General features: G+C 40.5%; 1 protein-coding gene across 1 annotated transcript in view; it reads left to right on the top strand.

The window, feature by feature from the left end:
- The first annotated feature begins 2598 nt into the window (after nt 1-2598).
- LRP12 (LDL receptor related protein 12) overlaps nt 2599-23080 on the top strand; it is a 46748-nt gene continuing 26266 nt past the window's right edge. The window contains exon 1 of the mRNA XM_027717514.2: nt 2599-2880. Within this exon, the coding sequence (XP_027573315.1) occupies nt 2802-2880 (79 nt within the window). The 5' untranslated portion in view covers nt 2599-2801. The remainder of the gene's footprint in view (nt 2881-23080) is intronic.

Below are 23080 nucleotides of genomic sequence, written 5' to 3'. Positions count from 1 at the left end.
TATATATATATATTACATTTCTATCAGTCCTTTTAAGCTCCTCCCTTTAACTTTAGTCCAGGAGCAGCCTTTCAAGGCTGATATGTAACGCAGTCTCTCTCATGGGAGTGTTCTGGGCCCGAACGCTCCCCCCTCACCAAGCTCCAGCTGTTTATTGCAGTTTTTCCTCCTCACGAAGTCCAAGAAGATAGCTTTTTCTCCTCAGTTCTGTGTCATTTCTGCTGTATGATCTCTCTCTCCCAGTCTCATACCTCAGTTCATAGGCTGCTGCAGTGTAGTTTAGCTTATCAAGCGTCTGCGTCCTGGAATGTTGATTCCTCCTCGGGTTTTCAGCTGTCCTCCATTTAGATCACGGCAGAGACATCCTTTGAGCCTCTCTTCGGTCCATCTCCAATTTTGCCTGGGATTCCTTTCCCTAGCTCCGAGCTGTTTCGTCAGCAGCCCATCCACTTGGCTCTGCTTAAATGCTGAGCCTTAAAATCCACCTCCCACCAGTCTTAATGCAGTGAGGGGGGAAAAAGCCCCCTAGCCTTGGCAACAGGCAGAGTTCGGTCCAGTTATACACTGTCCCAAGCGTACTGCAGGTGCGGGGGGAGAGGGGGAAAGAGGGCTTAGCCTCCTCCCTCTTACCTCAGGTGCTGTGAATCTCTTCCTTCCCAGCACACACTCCAAATGCTGCCTCCAACTCCAGCCCAGGCAGATTTGGGGGGGCTGCAGGGCTCCCCTCTCTCCCCACCCCGGAGGGGAGGCAGAGGGAGCCCAGCCACCCCCTGGCCCTCTCCACCTACACGCAGTAGACACCAACAGCACAACACCAAGACTGCCAACAGCTTCCAGTGCTGTATATATATGATTTTGAGCAGAAGCGAACAATATGAATGGTGATTGGCTCTCCAGGGAACACTGCCCTGGCACCCAATCACCTCTGAGCCCCCCCCGACTCTCAGAGGGGGGCCAATCTCAACCTATGACAAACATATAAATGAAGGTTGTGTTTTCTTCTTCCTTGAAATGCTGATTCTGTGTGCATACTCATGGCTTTGGAGAGGTGAACAGTCACACCCCTCATAGGTTCAAACTGTGATTGGACAAATTTACTGAAGACTAATCCATTGAATATTGTTAAACTTAACGATAGTGACTCTAGTACAGGGTGTTTCTGGACTACAACTCCCCAGAGCTGGAAAGCATTCATGGTTGTCTGGTTTACAGTCCTTCTTTTCTGACTATTATAAATGCTGAATCTTCATCCAGATGCTTATCCTTAAATAAACCTCTACTCCCTTCCAAAAGAGACATCCTCCCAGTATACTTATCTTTCTTCCCAAGTAGATGGGCCATCGGAAATAACTGTGGGATAAATCAGAGAACAACAAGTGAAAGGAAATGCCCTCAAGTTGTGACAGGGGAGGTTATTGGATATTAGGAAACATTTCCTCACAGAAAGGATTGTCAACCACTGGAACAGGCTGCCCAGGGAAGTGGTTGAGTCACCGTTCCTGGAGGTATTTACAAGAGGTACAGATGTGGCTCTTGCGGACGTGGTTTAGTGGACTTGGCATTGTTGAACTCAACGATTTTAAGGGTCTTTTCTAACCGAAATGATTTTATGATTCTATGAAAAAAATGAGAGGAGTGAGGAGAAATAGCATAGAGCACTCCCCATAGCAATCAGCATTTGTGGAGCAAGAACTCTGGTCCAATTCAACACATCTGTTTTCAGGGCGCAGCTACAGTGCCCTACCAATGTAACTTTTGCTTTTCTAGGGAACTGTAGTACTTCTGTTTTTCCAAACAAATGGTTCTAGCACAACAGGGGCAATAAACACTTCTCACAGTCTGCAACAGGCACTGCAAAATTAAAGCTAAATATAGAAGTTGTGCTGTGAATCCCACTTGCTTTTGACAATAGATAATTGTGCAACCGGAGAACGGTGCCATTAAGGGGTGAAAGACGAGCCATCGTAATTGAACAGGAAGCGTCACAAGGAATTTCTATGGGGTCCATAATTTTCCATCTATAGGAGTTACGCTTTTGCGCTCCCACGGTAATTTTTCAGTCTCACTGCAGAAACGCAGATTTGGAGATCAGAAGCACAACAGCCGCCAGCTGCCAGCGTGTCTCTGTGCTTTACAGACTGGGTTTGGTTTCAGGCAGTTCTACTCGGGGCGGAGAGCCAGGGCACTGAAACACCCACTCGGTTATCCTGTGCGAGCCCGAAATTCCGGCTGCTCCGCCGGGAGATCCACCCTCCCTGCTCTGGACGTGTCCCCAGCCCCGGCTGGTGGTGGCGGCTGCCGGGACGGGGCGGGCCGTGCCGAAACCTGGCGGCGACGGAGAGGAAGGAGACGGAGACGGCGCCAGCGGAGGAGGTGGAGGCACCTGCGGGATGGTGCCGTGACGGTGCCAGGGCGGTGCTGTGGCGGCACTGGGGCGGAGCGGAGCCGGGCCCGCCCCCGGGCCCGCCCCCGCCGTCTGGGGGCCCCGCTCCGCCCCGGCCCGCGGCTGCCGGGAGCGGCCCCACGCGCTCGTGCGGGCAGTGCGCAGGCGCGGCGGGCGCAGCCGGGCGGCGGAAGCGGCGCGGGGGGCGGGCGGCCGAGGCCGGCGGCGGCGGCTCATGGCTCCGTGGGCAGCCGGGCGGCCGGGCCGTGCGCGCCGTTAGCGCTCCCCGAGGAGGCCGCTCCGGCGGGTGAAGGGGCGAGGCGCCGCCGGCCCCTTCTGTGGCAGCAGCTCCGGCTCCGTGTCGCGGGCGCGGCGGTGGCGGGTCCGGCTCCGCGCCGCCTCCCTGCGGGCGGGTGTTATGGCCCCTTGGGGGAGCGCAGAGGGGTCCCCGGCTTGGAGGTCAGCGCAGCTCCTGCTCCTCGTCGCCTCCTGCTGTGGTAGGTACCGGGCAGTGACGCCGCCCGCCCGCCCGCCTCCGTGTCGTGGGCCGGGAGGCGGCCGCGGGGAGGGGGAACAAAGCGGCCTTTCTCCCGGCCGGGCTCGGCGGGGGGCCTGGGACCGCCCGGCACCGCCGCCGGGCCCCGCTGGGGTCCGCCAGACTTCCCCTTCTCCGCGCACAGCCCCGTTTCCCCCTCCGAGCTTAACTGCTCCAGGACTCGCTCGGGGGTTTTTTTGCTTTGCTTTGTTTGGTTTAGAGGTTTTTGTGTGTTATCTACCTATCTATCTATTTATTTATTTATTAGCTGTGGGGGCGGGCGGAAATCTCAGGGAAGTCCTCAAAACTGGGGCCGGGGTTCCAAGGCTTGGCCCAGCTCTCCCGCAGATGTGCGCTGCCGGGAACTCCGGAGTTGGCGCCGGGCCGCGCAAACAAACCAGCCCCAAATCCTCTGAGTCACGAGTAGTCGCTGCCTGTGGATAATGGGGTTGGATGCTTGGGAGATGTTCCACGTCCGGCCTGGTGTCGGGGGCAGGGCGGCCCGTCTGGGCCGGGGGCCGGCGCTGGGTGATGAGTTTGTGACACATCAGCACAGGCCTGGAAGCCCTTCCGGGGACCTTTGCTTCGGCTCAGCCTGTCTGCAGCTCATACCGGAATGGCATTTCATCCCTGAGTATAAACACGTCTTTAAACAGAGCTGCTAATGAAAAATATTTGTGCAAATGTGTTAGGCAACGTACTGAGGTTGGTTTTTGCAATATGCTGGTGGCCCAGTAACACATGATAGATCAAAACGCAGATACTTGACAAGGAGTGTCGTTTCATGTTTTCTCAGGGAGTTGTGTTTGTTTTATGAAGTCGAGCGTGGGTTGTGTCCATGGGCCTCCGGCGGGAGAAGTAGCCTTTGGCACAGCGCTGGGTACGTGCCTTGCCCTGAGCAGGACAGCGACGTGGGCCCTGCTTCAGCAGTTGCTGAAGTAGATGCCTTTGCTTTTAACACGTGATTGAGCATCTGAAATTGGAATCTCTTTTACTCTTTAGGAAAACAAACTTGAGTCTGGAACATCAAGATATTTCAGACTTGTCCGTGCCAAGTGCTTTGTCCAGCACATGCCTGTGCTGCAACAATCAATCCAAGCTTAATCAATCCAAAGTGTAGACATACCACAGAAATTTGTAAGAGCATTTCCCATTTTATATTTACGTGAGTAGAAAAGTAAGGTAGGCTTCTTCAAACAGAGCTACAGATATGCCACTACCTGCAACTGAATAGCTACTCTGGGAAAGTTTAATTTTTGGGGGGCCTACTTGCATGAACAGCAGAAGGTACTGACCAGTCTTTTAAATGCATACAAAGTGAAGCAAAATAGTTTCGTGTGAAAAGCTAAATTGCAAGCACAGCTATAAAGGATTTGGCTAATGGTAGAGCAAAAAGTGGTAGCAAAAATCTCATTTGGATATATTAAGCTTTTCTTGTGTTTGCATACTTTATGTACTTGAGAAATTTAATTTCTGTGCAAACTTTTTTTTAACAAACTCTGTGTGCTAACTTTATTATTCTTGTTGCTGAATCAAAGTAAAAAGTCAAAATGATAATTGTGATGTCCCTCATCAGCCTGACCTAAGTAGATAGTTTCAAATTGTGATGCTGTAACTTAGGTGTTATTGCCAGTATTTCCCTCATAAAAATTTAAATCATAAGCACAATCTTTAGTCAGAGAAAAAACAACCAAATAAAATTCTTGCTGAATAACATTTTTGATAGACTTTTAATCAAGACTTTCCAAAGTTCAGCCAAGAAGGCTCTATAATTTTCTTTTGCCTTGCAGAGAAATGCATCGCCATCCTTTATTGCCATTGCCAGGAAAGACAAGCTGCTTTTGATTTTGGTCAGCATGCTATACTGCCTCATCCTCATGAGGGATTAGTTTCTCCTAACACTTTTTGTTACAAATGTCTGAAGTTCTGACCAGTTTCACTGCTCAAAGGAAAGGAACTTTCTCCTCCCCAGGCCAGAGCGTCAAAAGCATTCACTGTGTAGTACTGCCCTTTCCCTAGTTTTCATTTTGATTTCTCCTGTTTATTTCTTTTGGGAGAAGGAAGTGGGACTGGGAACTATGCCTCATTAAAACATTTTACCTTCCTGTACAACTGCTTTTAGCTCTTGAAACTAAACTAATTTAGTATTGGCATGAGTCTGAACAAGACATTACTGTCAGCAGAGCTCTGGACTGTGATGCTGATCCTGAGCAGAGCCTTGCAGATATCATTATGATAAGACTTTGAATGCTGTAGACAATGCCCAAGGTAAATGCATGCTTGGAAAAGCAATGGTGCATCAGTCTGGTTGCCTTCCATTATGCAGTTGCACAGCTAAAATATCTAGAATTTTCGACTAATTAAAATACTAAATTCACCAAGGTTGTTATGTGGGCATTGAGCTCTCCAGAGAATGTTCCTCTGTTTCCCTGTGGTTAGTGAATTTTTCAAACCTTCCTTCTGATGATGACTATAATTATAAAAATTTGAGAAGGAGGAATACTGATGAGTGAAATATTGGAATAGCACTGACTAACAAGAATTATAGCTTGGTAGAGCATTGGGTAATGGTATTTTTTGTTTTATATTTCTGGCCTTCCTGTTGGCTTGAGAGTTTTATATCCAAGAAATAATTGATTGTATATGTCTCTACATAATCCCGGCATAGCTTGTACTGGTACAAATATGAAGATATTTGTTCTTGTCTCAAAGGCTCTAACAGTTATCTGAGTTCAAAACAGAATCATATGTGCTGCAAAGTAATTTTTTAGGGGGAAAAATGTAATTTGAGAAATTTGTCCTGTTCTTGAGGGCAGTGTTTTTCAAACCAAAGTTCCATGATTGAAAAATTGGAAATCAAGTGAATCTTGGAATCATAGAATCATGTAGGTTAGAAAAGACCTTAAAGATCATTGAGTTCAACTGTAATCCTAGCACTACTAAGTCCGTCACTAAACCATGTCCCTAAACAACATATCTACACATCTTTTAAATACTTCAAGGATGGTTATCTTACTTGTTTTCTTGTTAAAACATGAGTTTAGATTAGAGAACTGAATTTCTAATGTTACCTTTTTGTTTGATTTTTATTTCACTCTTGGCAGAATAATAGTTTATATCTTACTGGTACTGTAATGCAGCATTTTCAGGACCGGTTTGGGAGGGATTGGTGTTCCAGAGCACAGGTTGAGCTATGAAAAGTCTCTGAGGTGGCACACTGCAAAAACTAGGACATACCTTCCTTTGGAATGGAGTCTAGAAGCATGGGCATTTAGCTTCTTCAGGTTTCTGGAAATTCAAATTTTTTATAGTCTTAACTGCACTTGTTGCCCTGATAATTAATTTGAATTTCTTTCCCACTGAACAGAAGACTACAGGAAACTTTAACAGAGTTCTCTACAGTTGGCAGTAGGTAAATCTCCCTACTTCTGGCTTCACCAGATGTAAAGGTGCATCAAGGAGAAATACTTACAGTAGTAGGACAGGGAGACTAAAAGAGTTCAAGGGTAGAAGTGGGGGCAGATAGAGATCAGTGTTAATTGTCCTTATCTCCAGTGTTGTTTTGGCTTTAGTGAGTACCCTTTGAAGGACTGATGGCTGAGAAACATCGGGAGGTCAGAAAATTATTATTCCCAAAAATTGTGGTGGAAACTATGTTGTATGTTGGACTACTGAGACAGCAGTGCTACGGTCATTATTTCGTCCCTTTTAAAAAAAATACTACATTTATATAAGCTTTAAAACACTTGGTTATGGATTAGAATCATTCCAGGTTTCCGTAGAACGGATATTATTTGAGATTATAACAGGAACATATATGTATATAATTCATTGTTCATTTAGTTTTAGGTAAGATAGGTAAAATTGTCATAAAAGTTCACTGGTCAGGACCTGAATTTTACTTGCATGTCAGTTTGCTAATGATGGTATGAGATGAGGAAGAATAAATAGTTCTTTGGATCCATTCACCTTGTTTGAAATAATAGCCTGAATCATGTAAGCAAATAAGGTCTGCCAGGCAGTTTATTTAATTTTCTAAAGAAGTTGAACTCTGAAGCCAGAACAGACTGTCCTAATGGAATGGCTTGGCTTAATAAATTATTGTATTTTAAGCTCCTGAATGCCAGTCTTTAGTGCCACTTTTGTGAACAGATTTATTTTGCTAAGCTGTAAATAATATTGTCGGCAAAACCACTGCATTTAATTTATTAGAACAGTTTTGTAGTCCTTGAAGTGAAAATGTCCTAATTTTAATGCCATAGAAATTTGTACTGTATGTAAGTTGGTGATATGTCAACTCGTACAAGTACATGCATATTCAACTGGCTGTTCAGAGCCGCAATTAGGTCTGTAGTCAAAGTATCTGTGAGATCATGTGGACAATATTCAAAGCAATGTTCCTTTGAGGGGAGAAGAAGAAAACCCACATCCAAGACAACCTTGAATTTGAAAATTGAATCTAAGGTAGTTGGTGTGATTGTTATTATGCACTAAATGAGAACTTTGTCATCCATAGGAAGAGCAGAGACCTACTTGTAACTAGAATCAGGACAGAAGCCATCTGACTCCATTCCTGTCATCAGAGCAAAGCGTGTAATTAGCATGGCTTTTTCATCTGTTTCTGTCATTGCTAGGAGAGGAAGAGCTCTGTTCTGTTAGTGTTGGAAAGGCCCTACAGGTGAATCTGTTTACTTTAGTCACTCCAGTTTCAGTCTCAAATAGATGTAAACTGTATGGGTATTATTTTCAAGTAAGCCCTAAATATTATCATTTTATACTTGGCCTGGCTAAAACTTTAATTATGGTCATTCTTATAGTTTGTTAACAGATCTCAGAATTTTAAACTTAATGTCTTTGGTACATTCCTTCTCACATCGTTTATCTTTTACCATATACCTCAGTTTCCCAAGTTGTAGACATTATTTCCATGCTCATTGAGTATAATTCACTAATTTCCTTACAGTTTTTTAAAAATTCATGAGTTTTATTTGTACAGTGTAAAGTGTGGTTTTGCTTTCTTAGATGTCTCTGCATTTTCTAGTTTTAGTGTTCCATTTATACTGTCCCAGATAGTTAATGATTATGTTAAATGCTGGAACAGCTGAGACATCTAGCTAGGCAGTAATTGAAAGAGTGGGATTTGTTGACAGCCTGGGATGATTTTGGCTTGTATGTATTTCAAAATTACTAGCTGTAACATTTTGCAGTACTGGTTGTTACTGAGGTGTCCTTTGGTCAGCAAAATTCAACCTCTGTAGTTTACATGGCTGTAAGAAAATGCTGGGTACCAGTGCATTTGATACTATGGAAATTGGTTGTAGATCTGATTCCTTGTGTTTATCCCCTCACTAGAAATAAATGCTCAAAGTGATTTATAGCCAACTGTATGATACCATAGTCTGAAGAATTGTGTTGTGCTGACTATGATCTTTTTTGTTTCCTACACTTGATTTTTTTGCTGCAGTTGTTACTTCACTGATGCTTCAGTACGGGAAGCTTTACATTTACATTGAAATATATAGTGTTGATTCTTGTATCTAAGTTAAAACTACTAAATTCTGCATAATTGACAGATCGTGCACATACTTAAAAAGCGGTAATCTCAATTGTGGGTCAGACTTATTTCTCTGGACAGATACTTTAAATTTGGATGTACTATAACTTTTGCTACATTGTTAACACTTTGATGGTGGCTTTTTGTCAAGGCTAGTTAGTAGCTATCTGTTAGATTTTTTTTCACTTCTGTTCTATTTGATACTCTGAATTTTAGGTTATGAGGGAATTTATGTATAGCTTTCTCAACTGTTTTGTGAGGAACAACTTTCTGGAACTAGTCAGGAAGTTAGCAAGCAAAAGTAGGAGCCTCCCCAAAATTAAGAAAGCTTACAAGTAGACCATATTTAGAAGTGGGGGGAAGGGAGTCACACAAAACCATTTAGTTTAGTACCTTGAGTTGTCATAAGATGGTCTTTCTTTTCACTTAAGCATCTTGTGAGTTTTCAGTACTTTCCCAGGTACCTTCAGTTGGTTATGGAAATTTTTGTTGTGCAAGAAAGCTGAACTTGCCCACCCTTAGTAAAATAGAAATTCCGCAAAGCAAAGGAAGTGAACTAGTTGTGTTTCTCTGTAAGTGGAAAGTACACTTGAACTATATATTGGGATGTGAACTGCATGTTTGACCTATCTGATTGTGTGTAATTCATGACTACCTCTGGACCTCTGAGATATTTCCTCTGGTAAGGGGAAGCCCCTGGGACTGACTGTGGGTAACCAGAGCAGACTTTCAAAGCGTGTTGGACCCAGAAAACAGTAGAGTGGTCCTCTAACAAGCGCTGTGAGCACACTTAGACATGTAGAGGAAGTCTGTAATGAAGTTGCTTGTGTTTAAAATTTAAGAAAAAAATTACTCTTCTAGAGGGTCCTGTAACTTGGGTTTATTACTCCATCTTTGTATGCACCTATCGGGAGACACATATAGGTCCCTCTGAAAGTACAGAATAATAGTGATAATAGTTCTTTCATGGAAAAGATAGAATTTTCTTTTTCCTCTAGTTTTTACAGTGTTACTAAGAAATACGTTTGTTCTAGTCAATGTTTCTTAAAAATTTACTGATCCTGCTCATTCAAGGAGCTGCTCCTTTAGAAAGAACTCTTTACTAATTGAAGGTGAGAAATTTAGAACAGGAAATGGAAGTCTTGTTGATGCGCCTTGTAGCAGGAAGGCACACACTTATATTCGTGTACTCTGACTTCTAGATTTTAGCTGTATATGAATTTTCATAAGACACCGGTTAATTACGTTTTTTCCTACACTTAACAAAGTGTGTTAGAATCCCATGAATTAGTATACCTTGGTGGGGCGTTTTCCTTCTATGAAATTGTACTTTGAGTATCTCAAATAAAAGCTTCAGTTAGGGATATTGCAGTTACTGGGACTGAGATAGTGAATAGGCCACATGCAGTAAACAAATCCTTATATAGGTTCCTCTTATCACATGGTTTTCAGTGGAGACTTTAACCCTCCCCTCCTTTTTTTCCTGCACATAGAGCTCAACAGAGTAATTTCCAAAGAGAGATTGATTCTAGAGTCCTAGTTAATGTGCTGCTTTATTCATAATATTGTTGTATTTGCTTCAGCCTGCTCTTCATATTCCTAAGCAATTACAATTTTCCATTTGCTCTTAAGAAGTGCTCAGGGAGAGTGCATAGGGATTTAACTCAACATGTATGTCTAAACCATATGGAAATATTTTTAACTGGTCTTGGAAGAGTACATATTTAATTTTTTCCCAGTTAGTTTTTTTAAAAGTATGGCAAAAGAATATATGCCCTGTCCATGATCTAAACATCAGTTTAAATAATGTGAGAGAGATGCCTATTGATAGGTCAGGAAGATGAATGACAAAATCATCGGACACATGACTCTTGATCATAGCAACATGCATTTGGAAGTACTGACTGGGATGGATTGGGGTGATTGTGTAATTAGTAGAAATGGCTTCCCTTGTCAGAGCACCTCCCACTGGTCATGGTTCCATGGCTAAAGTACAGCTATTGTCTATGCTTAGAGATAGTCATGAAGACTGGAGAGCTGGGGTGGCCAGGGCGGGAAAGATGGAGACATCTTGTTAAGGCATGCTCACAGCTAAAGCTGGCAGAACTGTTCTTCAGAGTGGAAGAGGAGGCCAGGATGTCTTCAAGAGCAGTTGTTTAAGAGGCTGTGCACGTAGAAGGGAGGAAGGGAACCAGCCTTTTATTTTAAAGGTGCTATGGTGGCTGAGTGAACATCTAATATTAAAGTCTAAGAGGTTACTCTTACAGGCAAGCAAGAAAAGGAGTTTGAGTGCAGGAAGAGCTTGGAAATTGCTTGAGGTCTTGCTCTCTGGCCCTCCTCTCAGGCAGAGGGATGTTACAGAAACATTAGAGTCTTGCATTTTACCTGTGCTTTACAAAGTAAGTGGATAAACGGAGAACTTAGAACACTTTTTGATTCAGTGTATGGCTTTATCAAAAACATCCTTTTTTGTGATCCCTCTTCTGGCTGATACTGGCATTTGTGCACTCTAGCAGCTTTATTGCAGGATGTGCCTGGGAGGTGCATGTTTATAGAGCCCAGTTACTACTGACCTGTTGTTGGTGATCCAGCTAATGCTGTCTCCAGTGCCTGTTCCCTAGTTTGTCTCACTTCAATTCCTTATTTCAAAATATCTGTTGTGTCTGTCATCTGTGCACCCTGTAACAAAGCTTCAGTGATATCACAGTTCTCATGTAAATGAGAATCCATACCACAGCTGAGTGATAATGTTACTATCTTGTTTAAAGTCCACAATGGTAGCTCTCTGGTTTTCTTCATCCATTGTGGAAATGTGGGACAGTACTGCCTGTACAGGCCTTTTGCCTTTACACTGTAAGATCAGTAAGGCTTGGGAGAAGGACTATACCTTTATTTTCTTGCCCTGAGTGAGGAGCACAGTCTGCTTTCCCCACTATCAGTTGGAACTGCAGAGCTTGTATGTGGTGCCTTTGTGGTCCCTGAGAGGAGTTTTGCTGGAATAAGAGATCCTGTGTTCTAAATTTGGTTTTTGAATGAATATCTTAAAATGTTAATTAAAAACATGGAAGCCAGGAAGATGTATGTGAGAATCAAGTGAACAGGTCTACGTTTGACTTTCTTTCATCAGTTTTCTCAAACTGTCTCTATCTTGTGGCTTTACAAAGGAGGTGGAAATGAAGTCTAGATAGAGCTGCTTAAAGTGTTGGGCATGAAGGAATTCAGCATAAAACGAAAAAGCTTTCAGAAAGGATTGATGATCAAAATAAAGTTGAATTTAAATTTTTAATCTGAGATCTTGCTTGCTGACCGTACTGCACATTTGGGAGCCAATAAAGTGCTCAAAGCACCTAATTTGAAATAAACATGCTCAGTTTCTCAGGCGTGTGTGGTATCCAGCTAAAACGATCACATCAAACAGGGTTTTTTTAAGAGTTTCTCTGATGGGAAGGAGGTCTGAACTAGCTTTAAACTTGCGAGTTCTTGAATATGGTTTATAAATTATTGCTATGAATGTAAGGATCACGGCATCAGATTCTTATTAAGCAACTTCTTCATGCCTCTACTGAAATATTGTGTACTTTGATATATTTTTGAAGTGTCTGATGATATTTTAATTTATTTAGACATGTAATCAGAATTTATTTTGCAGGTTATGGGATTCCATTGTCCTGGGTCTGCTTTTCTCCTTATATCTGGAAATCTGCTCTTTTAACAGGAAGGATTTGTGCTTAAATTAGTGATATACTTCATTATATAAAAGCAGATAAATAGGAATTCGAACGTGTAGGCATCATGTCTGACATTGATCTTGTACTTGTCACCATGCCGTGTCACATTTTTTGCTATTTTAAAATTCACTGCCTCCCTTTAAAAAGGCTGTAGGAGCAAGTGCTGAATTTTGTTACCAGGTTGGCTTTTAAGAGTGAAATGTCTGCTGTATCAGTACTTTTTCCCCTTTATTTTACAGCTGAATTAGTGCATTGAAGCCTAATGTGCTCGTTTTCCTCTTCAAAAAGGAAACCCTTACCTATTTGAGCTTTAGAACCTTTCTGAAGCAGTATAGGGTGAAGTGTATTACCTGTTGTAGCATGATTATGATTATTTTTTTAAAAGAAACCTCTTATTTGCAACACCTCTACAGTTTGTTTTGCTTTGAGAGGACAAAATCTGACAGGAATCCCACCTGTACTGTTGCTTTTAGCCACAGCAAGCCTAACAGTTGCCCTCTGGGAACTGAACTGGCTAAAATACTTCAAGAATGAATACACAGATCTCTTGAGAAATCACATTGTTTTTGTGCCCCAACACTGATAGTGACTGAATCCGTGTATGTCTAGTAATGTCAGTGCTGAGCCTCTGAGTACTTCTGCAGATGATCCAGAAAGGAAGAGCAAGAAAATAGTCGAGTGCATAACAATCAGTGGTGAAGTATAAACAGAATAAAAATTTGCAAGTATATTGTCTCCACAATAGCTTCTTTATCACAAATAAGCCTTGCTTTTCAGTTCTGTATATCATCTTAAAAGTACTCCCTAATTTTAAAAAGTCATTTAGGTATCTACCATTAATGAAAGATGGGGAATGGAAAACTCTGGTACCATGAAATATTCTGGACTTCCATTATACTTCTTTCCTAGGACTGTGCCTCTTCTAGTGATACCCTATTCCTCTCTCAAATAGCCAACACACAGCGAAGCCAATGCCCTTAAACTGTGACTTATTATTATTCATTAGACAGAGTTGCCAGTAAGGAATTGTAAGGGATGTAATCTGCTTTCATCAATGCCCAAGTGTAACAATGCTTTTCATGCTTATTGAAAAGAGGCTACATCCAAAAGAATACAACTGCCTGCCAAGTTTGGTAAATGGTATTAACATAAAAAATAATATATTTTTCACTTAGCTATTTTTCTAAAGCATTCTTCCTCCCTTTCTTCAAAGAACCATTTTTTCCCCAGTCGTGTACAGGTTGAATCTGACCATCCCAACAAACAGTTGCTGTTTGGGTTTCTTTCCCTAGCTGGCTGTTACTTCACATGTGACATCTTTGTAAAAGAGCACTTGTGTACCAGGCTGGTGCTGAGCTTTCTTCTTAAAAATAGGCTTATCCCAAAAGAACACTATAAACCTAACTTGTGTCTGAATTCACTTTGCTCTGCTGATGTGACGTGCTTGGAAACAAACCTTCAATGAATATTTTAGTTTTAAAATATTCTTTGTGTAGTCACCTAAAAACTCTTTATCTGAGGTTTAATTATTAAGATATATTAATAAACCCTCACATTGACAGTATTCCTGTACAGTATACTGTGCAGGGTAGAAACTGAAGCAGAGAAAATAAATAACTGTTTCATGGTTGTGCATGAGTAGAGTTTGTTACTACACATTTCTGATCCTATGCTGTTTCTGTGTGAGTGTGAAGTGGGGAGTCTTGGTTGGGCTTAATTTAAGGCAGAGTCAGTCTGGGAAAAGAGGCTTATTAAAGGGAAGTGAGGCAACGGGAGTGTGACTTACTGATCTGAACTGCTCTTCAGAGAAGTCTCAATTTTCAGTGTAGGCAGATTAGTCTGGCCCTCGGAGGGAAGACAGAGAATGAAGAGAGGTCCTAAATTATTTAAATGCGAACAGCACCCTTCTGGGAAATACACAGTTACTGAGTTTTTGTTGTGGAACTGGAAGAGCACTGTGTCTGTTCTACTTTATTTGAAACTCCAGCTCCTATCCTTGTCTGTTTTTACAAATGCTACTACCAGCTGATTTCCTCTCATCCCCAAAATGCCAGTCCTCTTCTGCTCTTTAGAAACACGGTCTGTTGTGTATTTCAGCTGTTGTGTAAGTGAATGGATGCAGAGTGCTTTAAAAGGTTTAGTGATGATCAACTGCTGCCACTTAAAGACCTCCTTCAGACAAGCTACCTTTTTATTGGAAGCAGAGGTAGAACATTTTTTATCATGGACTACTGTATTCTGTGTGGAATGTCTTACATTTAGTAACAAGAAATTTACAATCAAACCTTTATGTTGGAATACAAGTAGAACTTTTTTTCTTGAAATTCTTATTAACTGGATTTCTGGGACTATTACTCTTTTGCCAAATGTAGAAATAGTCCAAAGTGTTTGGAAGTTGTGGGGAATATACAGCTGTGCACAACTGCTCATATGCTGAGTAATCCATGAAAAACAAGGCTTGAATTGGTAGTCACATCTCCAGTTAACAGTGAATAGACTCAAACTAAACAACTGAAGTGGCTTTTGTAGTATGGGGTTGCCAACTGGGTGGACAAAGGAGTTGGCAGTTTCTCTGTAACTTGACCCTCATTCATCTGGTTTTTGTCTGAATGATTCTTGGCAGGGATTTCCTCAGAGAAAGAGTCAAAACATGTTTTTGTATGTTATCCCATATATTTAATAAGTTTTTTTAGGAAGCTGGAGTGAAGAAAAAAAAAGTTGTTTAAAACTATTCTCAGGAAGGAAGTTTATGACTCATGTAAATATGCAGTGAGAATGTTTTTTTTGGTCAAGAAAGGCATAGATGAGAAGAGCTTGTGTCAAAGCAAGAGTGGAGATAAGGTGTAGGTTTAGGGATAGCATGCTGGAAGGTAATTATAAATATGAATGTCAGAGTAAATGGTGATAAGGATTTTGGTAATACCTGTTAGATGACATTCTCTTGTCCAAGGTGTTCATTCCTTTTAACTATGTTTAAACCTCTCTTCCTGTTTGTGCTTTTGTCATAGGAAGCCTGTCCTAGAGTGAACGCGCATGTATACGTGTACACATTAACTAATAGCTGTCAGCTTTTCCCTCCCTGGGGGACCTGGTGGTTAGGTAAGGTGTTTAAGTACTGCAGTGTGAAGCTCTCTGTGTTTTCTTGGTGCACATCCCAGGGTCTGTGGAACACGTGTCTGTGAACCTCCTGGTTGGACTGGCAGGTGGGTAAGCCTGAGGACAGGGGTGTTGGAAATCAGCAGGCTCATGCTGGCTGTGTTGAGGCTGAGGGAGAGGGTATGGTTCCAGGTATGGCCGCGTTTCAGTAAAAGGAGGAAGCTTATTTCTTTGTCATTCATCTCCATAGGGCTTTTTCATTAAGTTAGTAACATTAAGGGGTAGTAGTGAGTGGACCAGTTCACACCTCTGTAAATTTGCCCATTTCAACTACCTAACTTGGAAATCTGTTTGCTCTTTTGAATTGCAGTGAAAGTACATCGAAAACATGAAGGTTCAGAGTGCAATGAGACACCAAATTCGTGTTTATTTGACTCTGAGATAAACAAATGAAGCACATATCATGAATTTTATAGACATTTCCCATTCCTTGCAAAATACTTCGATTGAAATGATGGTTCTGCTATACAGGACTACATGGATGTGGTTGACAGAGGGTCAGACAGGAATATCTGTGCACGTTTAAGAAGGAAAGCTGGATGTAGTTCAAATTTTGTGTTACATAAAAGAATGAGAAAAAGCTGAAGATTGCACGATGTCTCTTCTTGCATGCTTAGAGCTACAGTAATGTAATAAAACTTGGGATTTTGTGGTCCATACAATGTGAGACTTTTTCTTATTGACTCCTGAGAGTAGGCACGGAAAGTGTATTTAGGGTCACACAAACAGCCTTTGTACACTGACATCTTCAAGTAATTGTGATCCTTAGTTTCTGTGACTAATACTTGCCTTGTAAAAAGCCAAAACTGTAATCCATACAGCAAATTAGTTGTGTGTCTACTTTAACACATTTAAAGTTTTTCCAGGGTTAGTTTATGTGTCTCAGGGATTTAGTTTGATAGCAGGGAAATTACACAGTTATGTGTTTTGAAGCAAACTTTGTTGTATTCTCTTTGACCAATGTTATATATACTATGGGCTGTCTTGAGGTTGTGCTGTACTCTGCTGAATTGCAGCTGCCTAAACTGGCCATCAAGTCAAATGCTTATTCAGCTCTACAGAAAGGATTAATTTGTTTTGCAGTATTTTGCAGTTGTGGAATCACAGTACTATCCAACACTCATGTTTGTAGTTTCTGAGCATAGAAGATTGTGTTTATCTTTTCTAACTACTGGGAAGCCCTATGGCAAGAGGCTGCAGTACCCTGCAGTACTGTGGGAAGTAGGATTCTGGCTGCCAGAAGTGCACTTGTTTCCAGTGCGTATAAAGATGGCAGCAGTCTTAACTGTCTTTATGTTGCAATTACTGTATTAAAACTGATTTCACATAAGCTCTCCAGTCTCTGTAACTATCTCCAACACAATCAATGTAATTCAGGCTTTTCCAAATGCTTCACAAAGTTCCCACTTTGGGAAATAGAAAAACCTTTCCCCTTCGTGTTCAGAATTTTGAACTTTGTCCTCAATGATTTGGAGGAGAGAGGGGGAAGGTGAGGAACAATGAGTTATTATAGGATAGCTGTAAGTCAAAGTTCTGTCTCACTTGATGTTACTATCCTGTTGATCTTCAGTGTTTCTTTAGTACTGATAGCTTTATCACTTATTAACGTTACTCCAGTTTAGCCTTTCTTTCTTTTGTGCTTCCTGCCACCTGGGTAGTTCTGTCCATGGGAAACATGAAGCCATCATATTTGCTTTCTGACTCTACTGTGGTTCATATAAAGCACTGCCAGTTGATTATGTTTTGGCACATGGTGGGCTGGGATTTCCAGTTGGTTTATGTATGGTTTATTTTTATGGTCCTTTACCTGATAAAAACGTATCATATACAGTTTTTACAAAGTAGTGAGTAGGAATAAGAGTTGGTTTTTTTGTTTGTACAGTTCCTGATCCAATATAGCTATAATCATGAGAAAAGCTTAGTTTGAGCTGTTATGAAAAAATAAAAAGGCAATGCAGTAGTATTTTGAGTGTCATGAGCCAAGTAAAGAAGACCGAATTTTTCACAACTTTATTTTGAAAATTTATTTCCAAGACACTGCATAATGTTTGAAATAAAACAGGTGTACTCATGCTAACATGAGGTACAGCACCAGCATTATTTTTGTGAGACAAGAATCACAAGATTGACAGCAGATAACATGGAAGAGAAGGGGAAAAAAAAAGACCTCCTTTCCAAAGAGAGGGAGAGGGTTTGGGTCTTAAAAATATGCACCTGTTTGTCTATTGTTTTTTAAATTATATAAACACATATAGACTTCTTCTAGACTTCTTTAAAATATCTATGGGGCTCTCTGAAATTTCCTGTCTAGCATCAATGACTCCAAACAATGCAGTAGCTGTAGCAGAGGTTTCTCAAAGTGTACATAGGTCTTGCATAAAACACGGGAGAGAAAATAAGTTTCACTAAATTATAAATTTTATTGAATATTTCCCTTCTCATTTGTTTGATTTGATGAAACAAATCTATTTGAACAAAAGAACATAAAAGTATCAAGGCTGTCACACACAGAATTCAGGGGTGCTGAGTATAGCCATGCAGGTATGTGTGTACACATGTTCAAAGCAGGAGTATGCTTTAGCAATTTTATGATCTGCTTCTTATTTAAAGAAGTTATTAATCTGAGTAAAATCGATTTCAAATCTTGCAGGCAATCTGTCTTCTTTTAATGTCTGTCTTTTTCGACTAATAGCAATTCGCAGTGCATTTTGAGGAATGCAATACATTATGACCAGCAAGTTATAGCAAGTTCGTCTCTTATTCTTCCTAAGTCCTGAGGATATTTAATAAACAGCATAGTTTAGACAAGTCTAGAAAATTTGTGTAGCTGATTAATAGCCTTTACTATCATAGCAATTGAAAATTTCAAGCAGACAAATAACAGTAGGCCAAAAACTGTGACAATTCAATGTCTTTTTAGTAGTGAGAATGGAAGCATCTACATGTTTTGACTCCCTTGAAACTCATGATATCTCTGCTTCTGTCTGCTATAACTTGATCAAGTAATTAATAATAAATAATGAAATTATTTAGCATAAGGTTGTTTGTGTGAGATTAACAAAAATCATTGTTTTACAGATGTTGAAGGGACAGACAAAAAAAGTGCATTGCTCTCCCCTCCTTTGGCAGTGCTTTTCAGTGTGTTATTCCAGTCCTTGTGAATGATGGTGTGCCGAGTTACCCTATGCAAGGTTACTTTTACACCTTAGTTCAGTAGAGCATAAATAAGGGACTCAGACTATGTCTTGCAGAACTGGAAGTTAGCTGGGCAGTCACCGTGACATTTTCTGTAAGTTCAGTTTCGGTGTCAGAAGGTGCATAGGGTCTAAAAACTCCAGCTGCCAGACTTTGCATAAACAAGTCTGCATAAGTCTTTGCAAGGTCTGTGGTTTCTGTGAACTTTTTTTGTGCATTAAAGAAAACAAGCTTTCTTGGGAACTCTACAGTGCTTTTTAATTCTATCAGAAAGAAAGCAAAACACATTAAAGAGTATAAAAAGTTGTCAAAATCAAAGTTTTATTTCTAGTAATAAGTGGTAAGAAGGAAAAAAGACACAGTTTTATCTTTCAAATGGGAATATTTTTCCTAGATGAAATAAACATACAGTGCTTTTATGATTTTTATATTTGATGTATGTGCAAAATGTGCTGTAAATATACTGTTGATTCACTGCCTTTCCCAGTAAACTGCTTGCATTCAATTCAGTTATGTCACTACAGTGAATGCAGCTGGGATGGGTTGCAGTTAATTCTAATTTATTGTTGTTACCTTCATAAAGGTGGAGTTGAAGCTCAGCACGTATATTCTGTTGACTCCACTATTGCCTGGTTTGCTCAGGCCAATGTTCCAGAAAGACTATAGCAGATCTGGAAATTATGGTTTGATTTCTCAATCCCCTAGTTTAATCAGAAGTATGAAACTCCTTTCCTGATCCCTGTCTGGACTGTAACATCTTGACCCTTCTGCTGAATAAAGACTTAAATAGATTTTATAACTTTATTTTATTAATCCGATGAGCTTCCTGCATTTTGAAACCATTCTCTGGACGTATCTTAGGCATTTTTTTTTCTTCTTTATTTCTTTCTACCATGACTACTGTTTTTGTCTTCTGTTTTGAGTTGTTGGTCACATGAGATGTAGTTTCAATAATAAAGGTGCAGCAATGGAGCAATGTTTTTCTTCTTTTCAAAAACCCTCGTGATTCTCCCTCAACTATCAAGTACTCCTACACTACTTCAGTCTTTTTTGGAAAAAAAGTCACTTGTAAGTCTGAGTCATACTGTCATCAGGAATTAGAAGCTTGGATGTTTTGAGGGTTCCTGGTGGGGATTCATGGGGTAAGAGCAGATAATATTTTCATTTCTGCAAGCTTATAATAGATTCATGATGGTTGCAGTTATTATTTATTAATAATGATTTTGTTTTTTCTGTTAGCACTTTTTCAAGATGGTATGGAATCAAATCACTAGATAGGATAACCAGCAGTATTATGTTTTAAAGATATATGACCTGAAGCTCTGCTGTTACCATCTAACTTGTGATAGAGGCATGAAATCTTCTGGTTGTTTGTAGATGTTAGGGGGTTTGATTTTATTTTTTTAATATAATATACCAGCTCTGTGTAGACTGTTGTGAAATTATAGGAACATTTGTTCCTATAATTATAAGGAATTAAGATTAATTTAAACCTGCATGGAGCAAAATCAAAACCAGTTTTTTAACTCAACAGTGATGTAAAGAAACTGGTAGGTAAAAGTACAAAGCATGAAGAGTATTAATCAAATCTGCAATGCTCTTCCCCCTACTGTATAAGCACGGTGCAGCCCACACATGGAAATTTTCCCCTAGTCTGGCACTTCTGAAATGTGACGTAGTTTGAAATTCCGAAATGGAATTTCAGAAGAAAAGAATAGTTACTGCAGCTGAACCCTGAACAAAGGCTTGGAACAGTCTTTTGTTAAATGTATTGAGTTTTAATATTTTAAACACAGCTGTTTAAAATAACTAGAAACTTAGGGTTTTTCAAGTTATATAGCAGTGGAAGTTTCCAGATAGGAGGGCAAATTGTTAGATTTGAATTAATGATAGAGTCTAATCAGTTAAGAATAGGCACCTAAGCCTTATTAAGGACATAGCACATTTAAGGATGGATAGGCAGTATAGTCTCTATGGCTTCCCCCACTAGTTTCTGATCTACTTATTTTTCTTCTCATTTCCCTTAATCTTTTTTTTTTTTTAGTTACTTGAGTTTTTGCTGTAATTTAGGAGACTGTATTTACTGTTTGAACTGTCGAATTTGGTTTAGTAATCTGGGTTTTTCTACTCTGTCTATTCTGAAATGCTCTATTAGATTACCACCTGAGAACATGTACAACTTGCAGGCAATGGTCAGTAAGGTAACCTCCTTTGTACCTGGCTAGGCAGAAGTGTAGGATTTGACATGAATAGAACTACTTATGTACTTAAATTCAGGCATCTTGTTGAAGCTGAGCCAGTGTCTCTGCTCGATTTCCAATTTCCACTGCTTGCTGCCAAGTATATTAGAACTGTCTATAAATAGTTTGTAGAATTTTTGACTGAGAATAAAAACTAATGTCAGGTTCTTTCCTGTCCCTGCCCTTTAAAACTACAACTGAGGAACTTTAATTGTTTTTACTTTCACACAAAAATCCTTTTCTGAAGTCAAATTAGTTTAGTTATTACTTTAAAATTGTGTATTTTAATGACAGCATTCTCCAGGGACAAGGAAGAGTGGAAAGTGACCGGGAAGCCACAGCTACAGAGTAGGAATGTGACTCAGTTGTAGACTGCAGCATCTTCCAGATGTTTGCTTGATGTGTCCCGATGGTGCTGTGGGCTCTATTTCAATAGTTCAGCATCATCTGTCTGGCAGTATCTGTGCCAAATTTGCATCATGCTAACATCTCAGGTGATAGGGAATTTTGGAAATTTTCTTTTGTGTGTTGTGACAGCGTTCACCATTGGTGTAGTATTAGTGAGTAACATGTGCAGTGCTTAATGAATCCAGAATGAGAGCTGGTCTTGCTCACACTGAGTGACTGTGGAGGCTGAGCTTACGCCTGAGGTTGAGGTGGAGCCTCCCTTGCAGCACTGGAGCTGTGGGGAGCAGAGAGCATGCTTGGGGTGTCTGCGTTGGCACGTCCAACAGCCTGGCAGGAGCAGATTTGTGGTGCAAAACAAGTTACCCTGAAGATGTATGTTTGTGCTGTGTGTGTTTCTAAGGGGTTTTCCTTGGACTAGCTCTCGTGTGGCCCAAAAAACTGAGTACCCATTACAAGTAGGAGCATATCATCTAAAAGAAATCCAGTTTGATGGTTTCAAGGCCACAGCGTAATGTGAACCAAAGCACAGGAAGTGGAGAGCATCAGGAGATTCAGAAAGCATACCCCTTACCCAAAGTAAATGACTAACGTGGACAAGTCCTAAGTTAACACCACAAAGTTATCAGGAGTAAAGGATGTATTATGTTTTGTTAGAGAAGCTAATAGATCTGTAATGACCTGATCACTGAATATTCAAATTCAAAGCATTCACTGATGGAGTGAACTTAGATTTTTTTTAGAGTATGCATTTTAATAATCAGTTTTTGAAGAAAGAATGCAGACTTTTTTGGTGTGGGGGTAATGTTACAATACTAAACAATGTAAGAGTAGTAGGATATTTTTCTTTGGGGATTTTTAATTCAGTGTTACCAGGATTATAAAATCATAGAATGGTTTGCGTTGGAAAGGACCTGAAAAATCATATAATTCCAACCCCCCTGACATGGGCAGGGAACCTTCCACTAGACTGAGTTGTTCCAAGCCCCATCCAACCTGACCTCGAACATTTCCAGGAATGGGGCATCCACAACTTCTCTTTCAAGCTTGTTCCTCACAGTAAAGAGTTTCCTCCTGATATCCAAACTAAACCTGCTCTCTTGGTTTAAAGCTATTACCCCTTGTCCTATCACTCCAGGCCTTTGTCTAAAGTCCCTCTCCAGCTCTCTTATCTAAGCCCCTTTAGGCACTGAAAGGCTGCGATAAGGTCACACCAGACCTTTCCCTTCTCTAGGCTGAATAACCCCAGCTCTCTCAGCCTTTCCTCATAGGGCAGGTGTTTGAACCTTCTGATCATCTTTGTGACCCTATTTCTATTTTTAATAATGTGAAAGTGTGTTGTTCGTTCAAGTAGTGATTAACTTTGAGTTTAGGCTCTATACAGCGCATGCAGATTTGGAAGTTTCATGACTGTTTTATTCAGCAAGACTGAATAAAGACCTGTTTTTCGAAAGTGTCATACAGCTGCATGTCATTTAAAGTCCCTACGTGAGGAGGAAAGGACTCTATAAGAACGAGAGAGTGATTTAAAGAAAACAGTGCTGGACAACATGTTTTAAGTATACAGTGCAGACTTTTAGCAGTATCATACCCTTTATTTTATACCCAAGAAATAATCGTATAAGCACAAAATGGTAGGTACTGGTTGTCGTAAAAGGTAAAAATAAAAATCTAAAACCTACATAAAATGATTCCATTGCAGAATTGATTCTCTAGTTCTTGTCTTAGTTTACTAAATAAAGCTACATCACAGTTGGCCCAAAAGAAAAATGGTACCACATAAAATAACAGCATTGGGTATTGTAAACAAGTTCTGTGCTTTATCTGCCTTTACAGTTAAATTTTGTGGTTATTACTTGCTTTTGTATCATTAAACATTTAAAT

The sequence above is a fragment of the Pipra filicauda genome, unplaced genomic scaffold, assembly GCF_003945595.2.
Source record: "Pipra filicauda isolate LSUMZ 115617 unplaced genomic scaffold, ASM394559v2 scaffold57_size4234018_pilon, whole genome shotgun sequence".
Lineage (NCBI taxonomy): Eukaryota > Metazoa > Chordata > Aves > Passeriformes > Pipridae > Pipra > Pipra filicauda.
The sequence above is the reverse complement of the archived record's forward strand: the minus strand, read 5'-3'. Positions and strand labels throughout refer to the sequence as shown.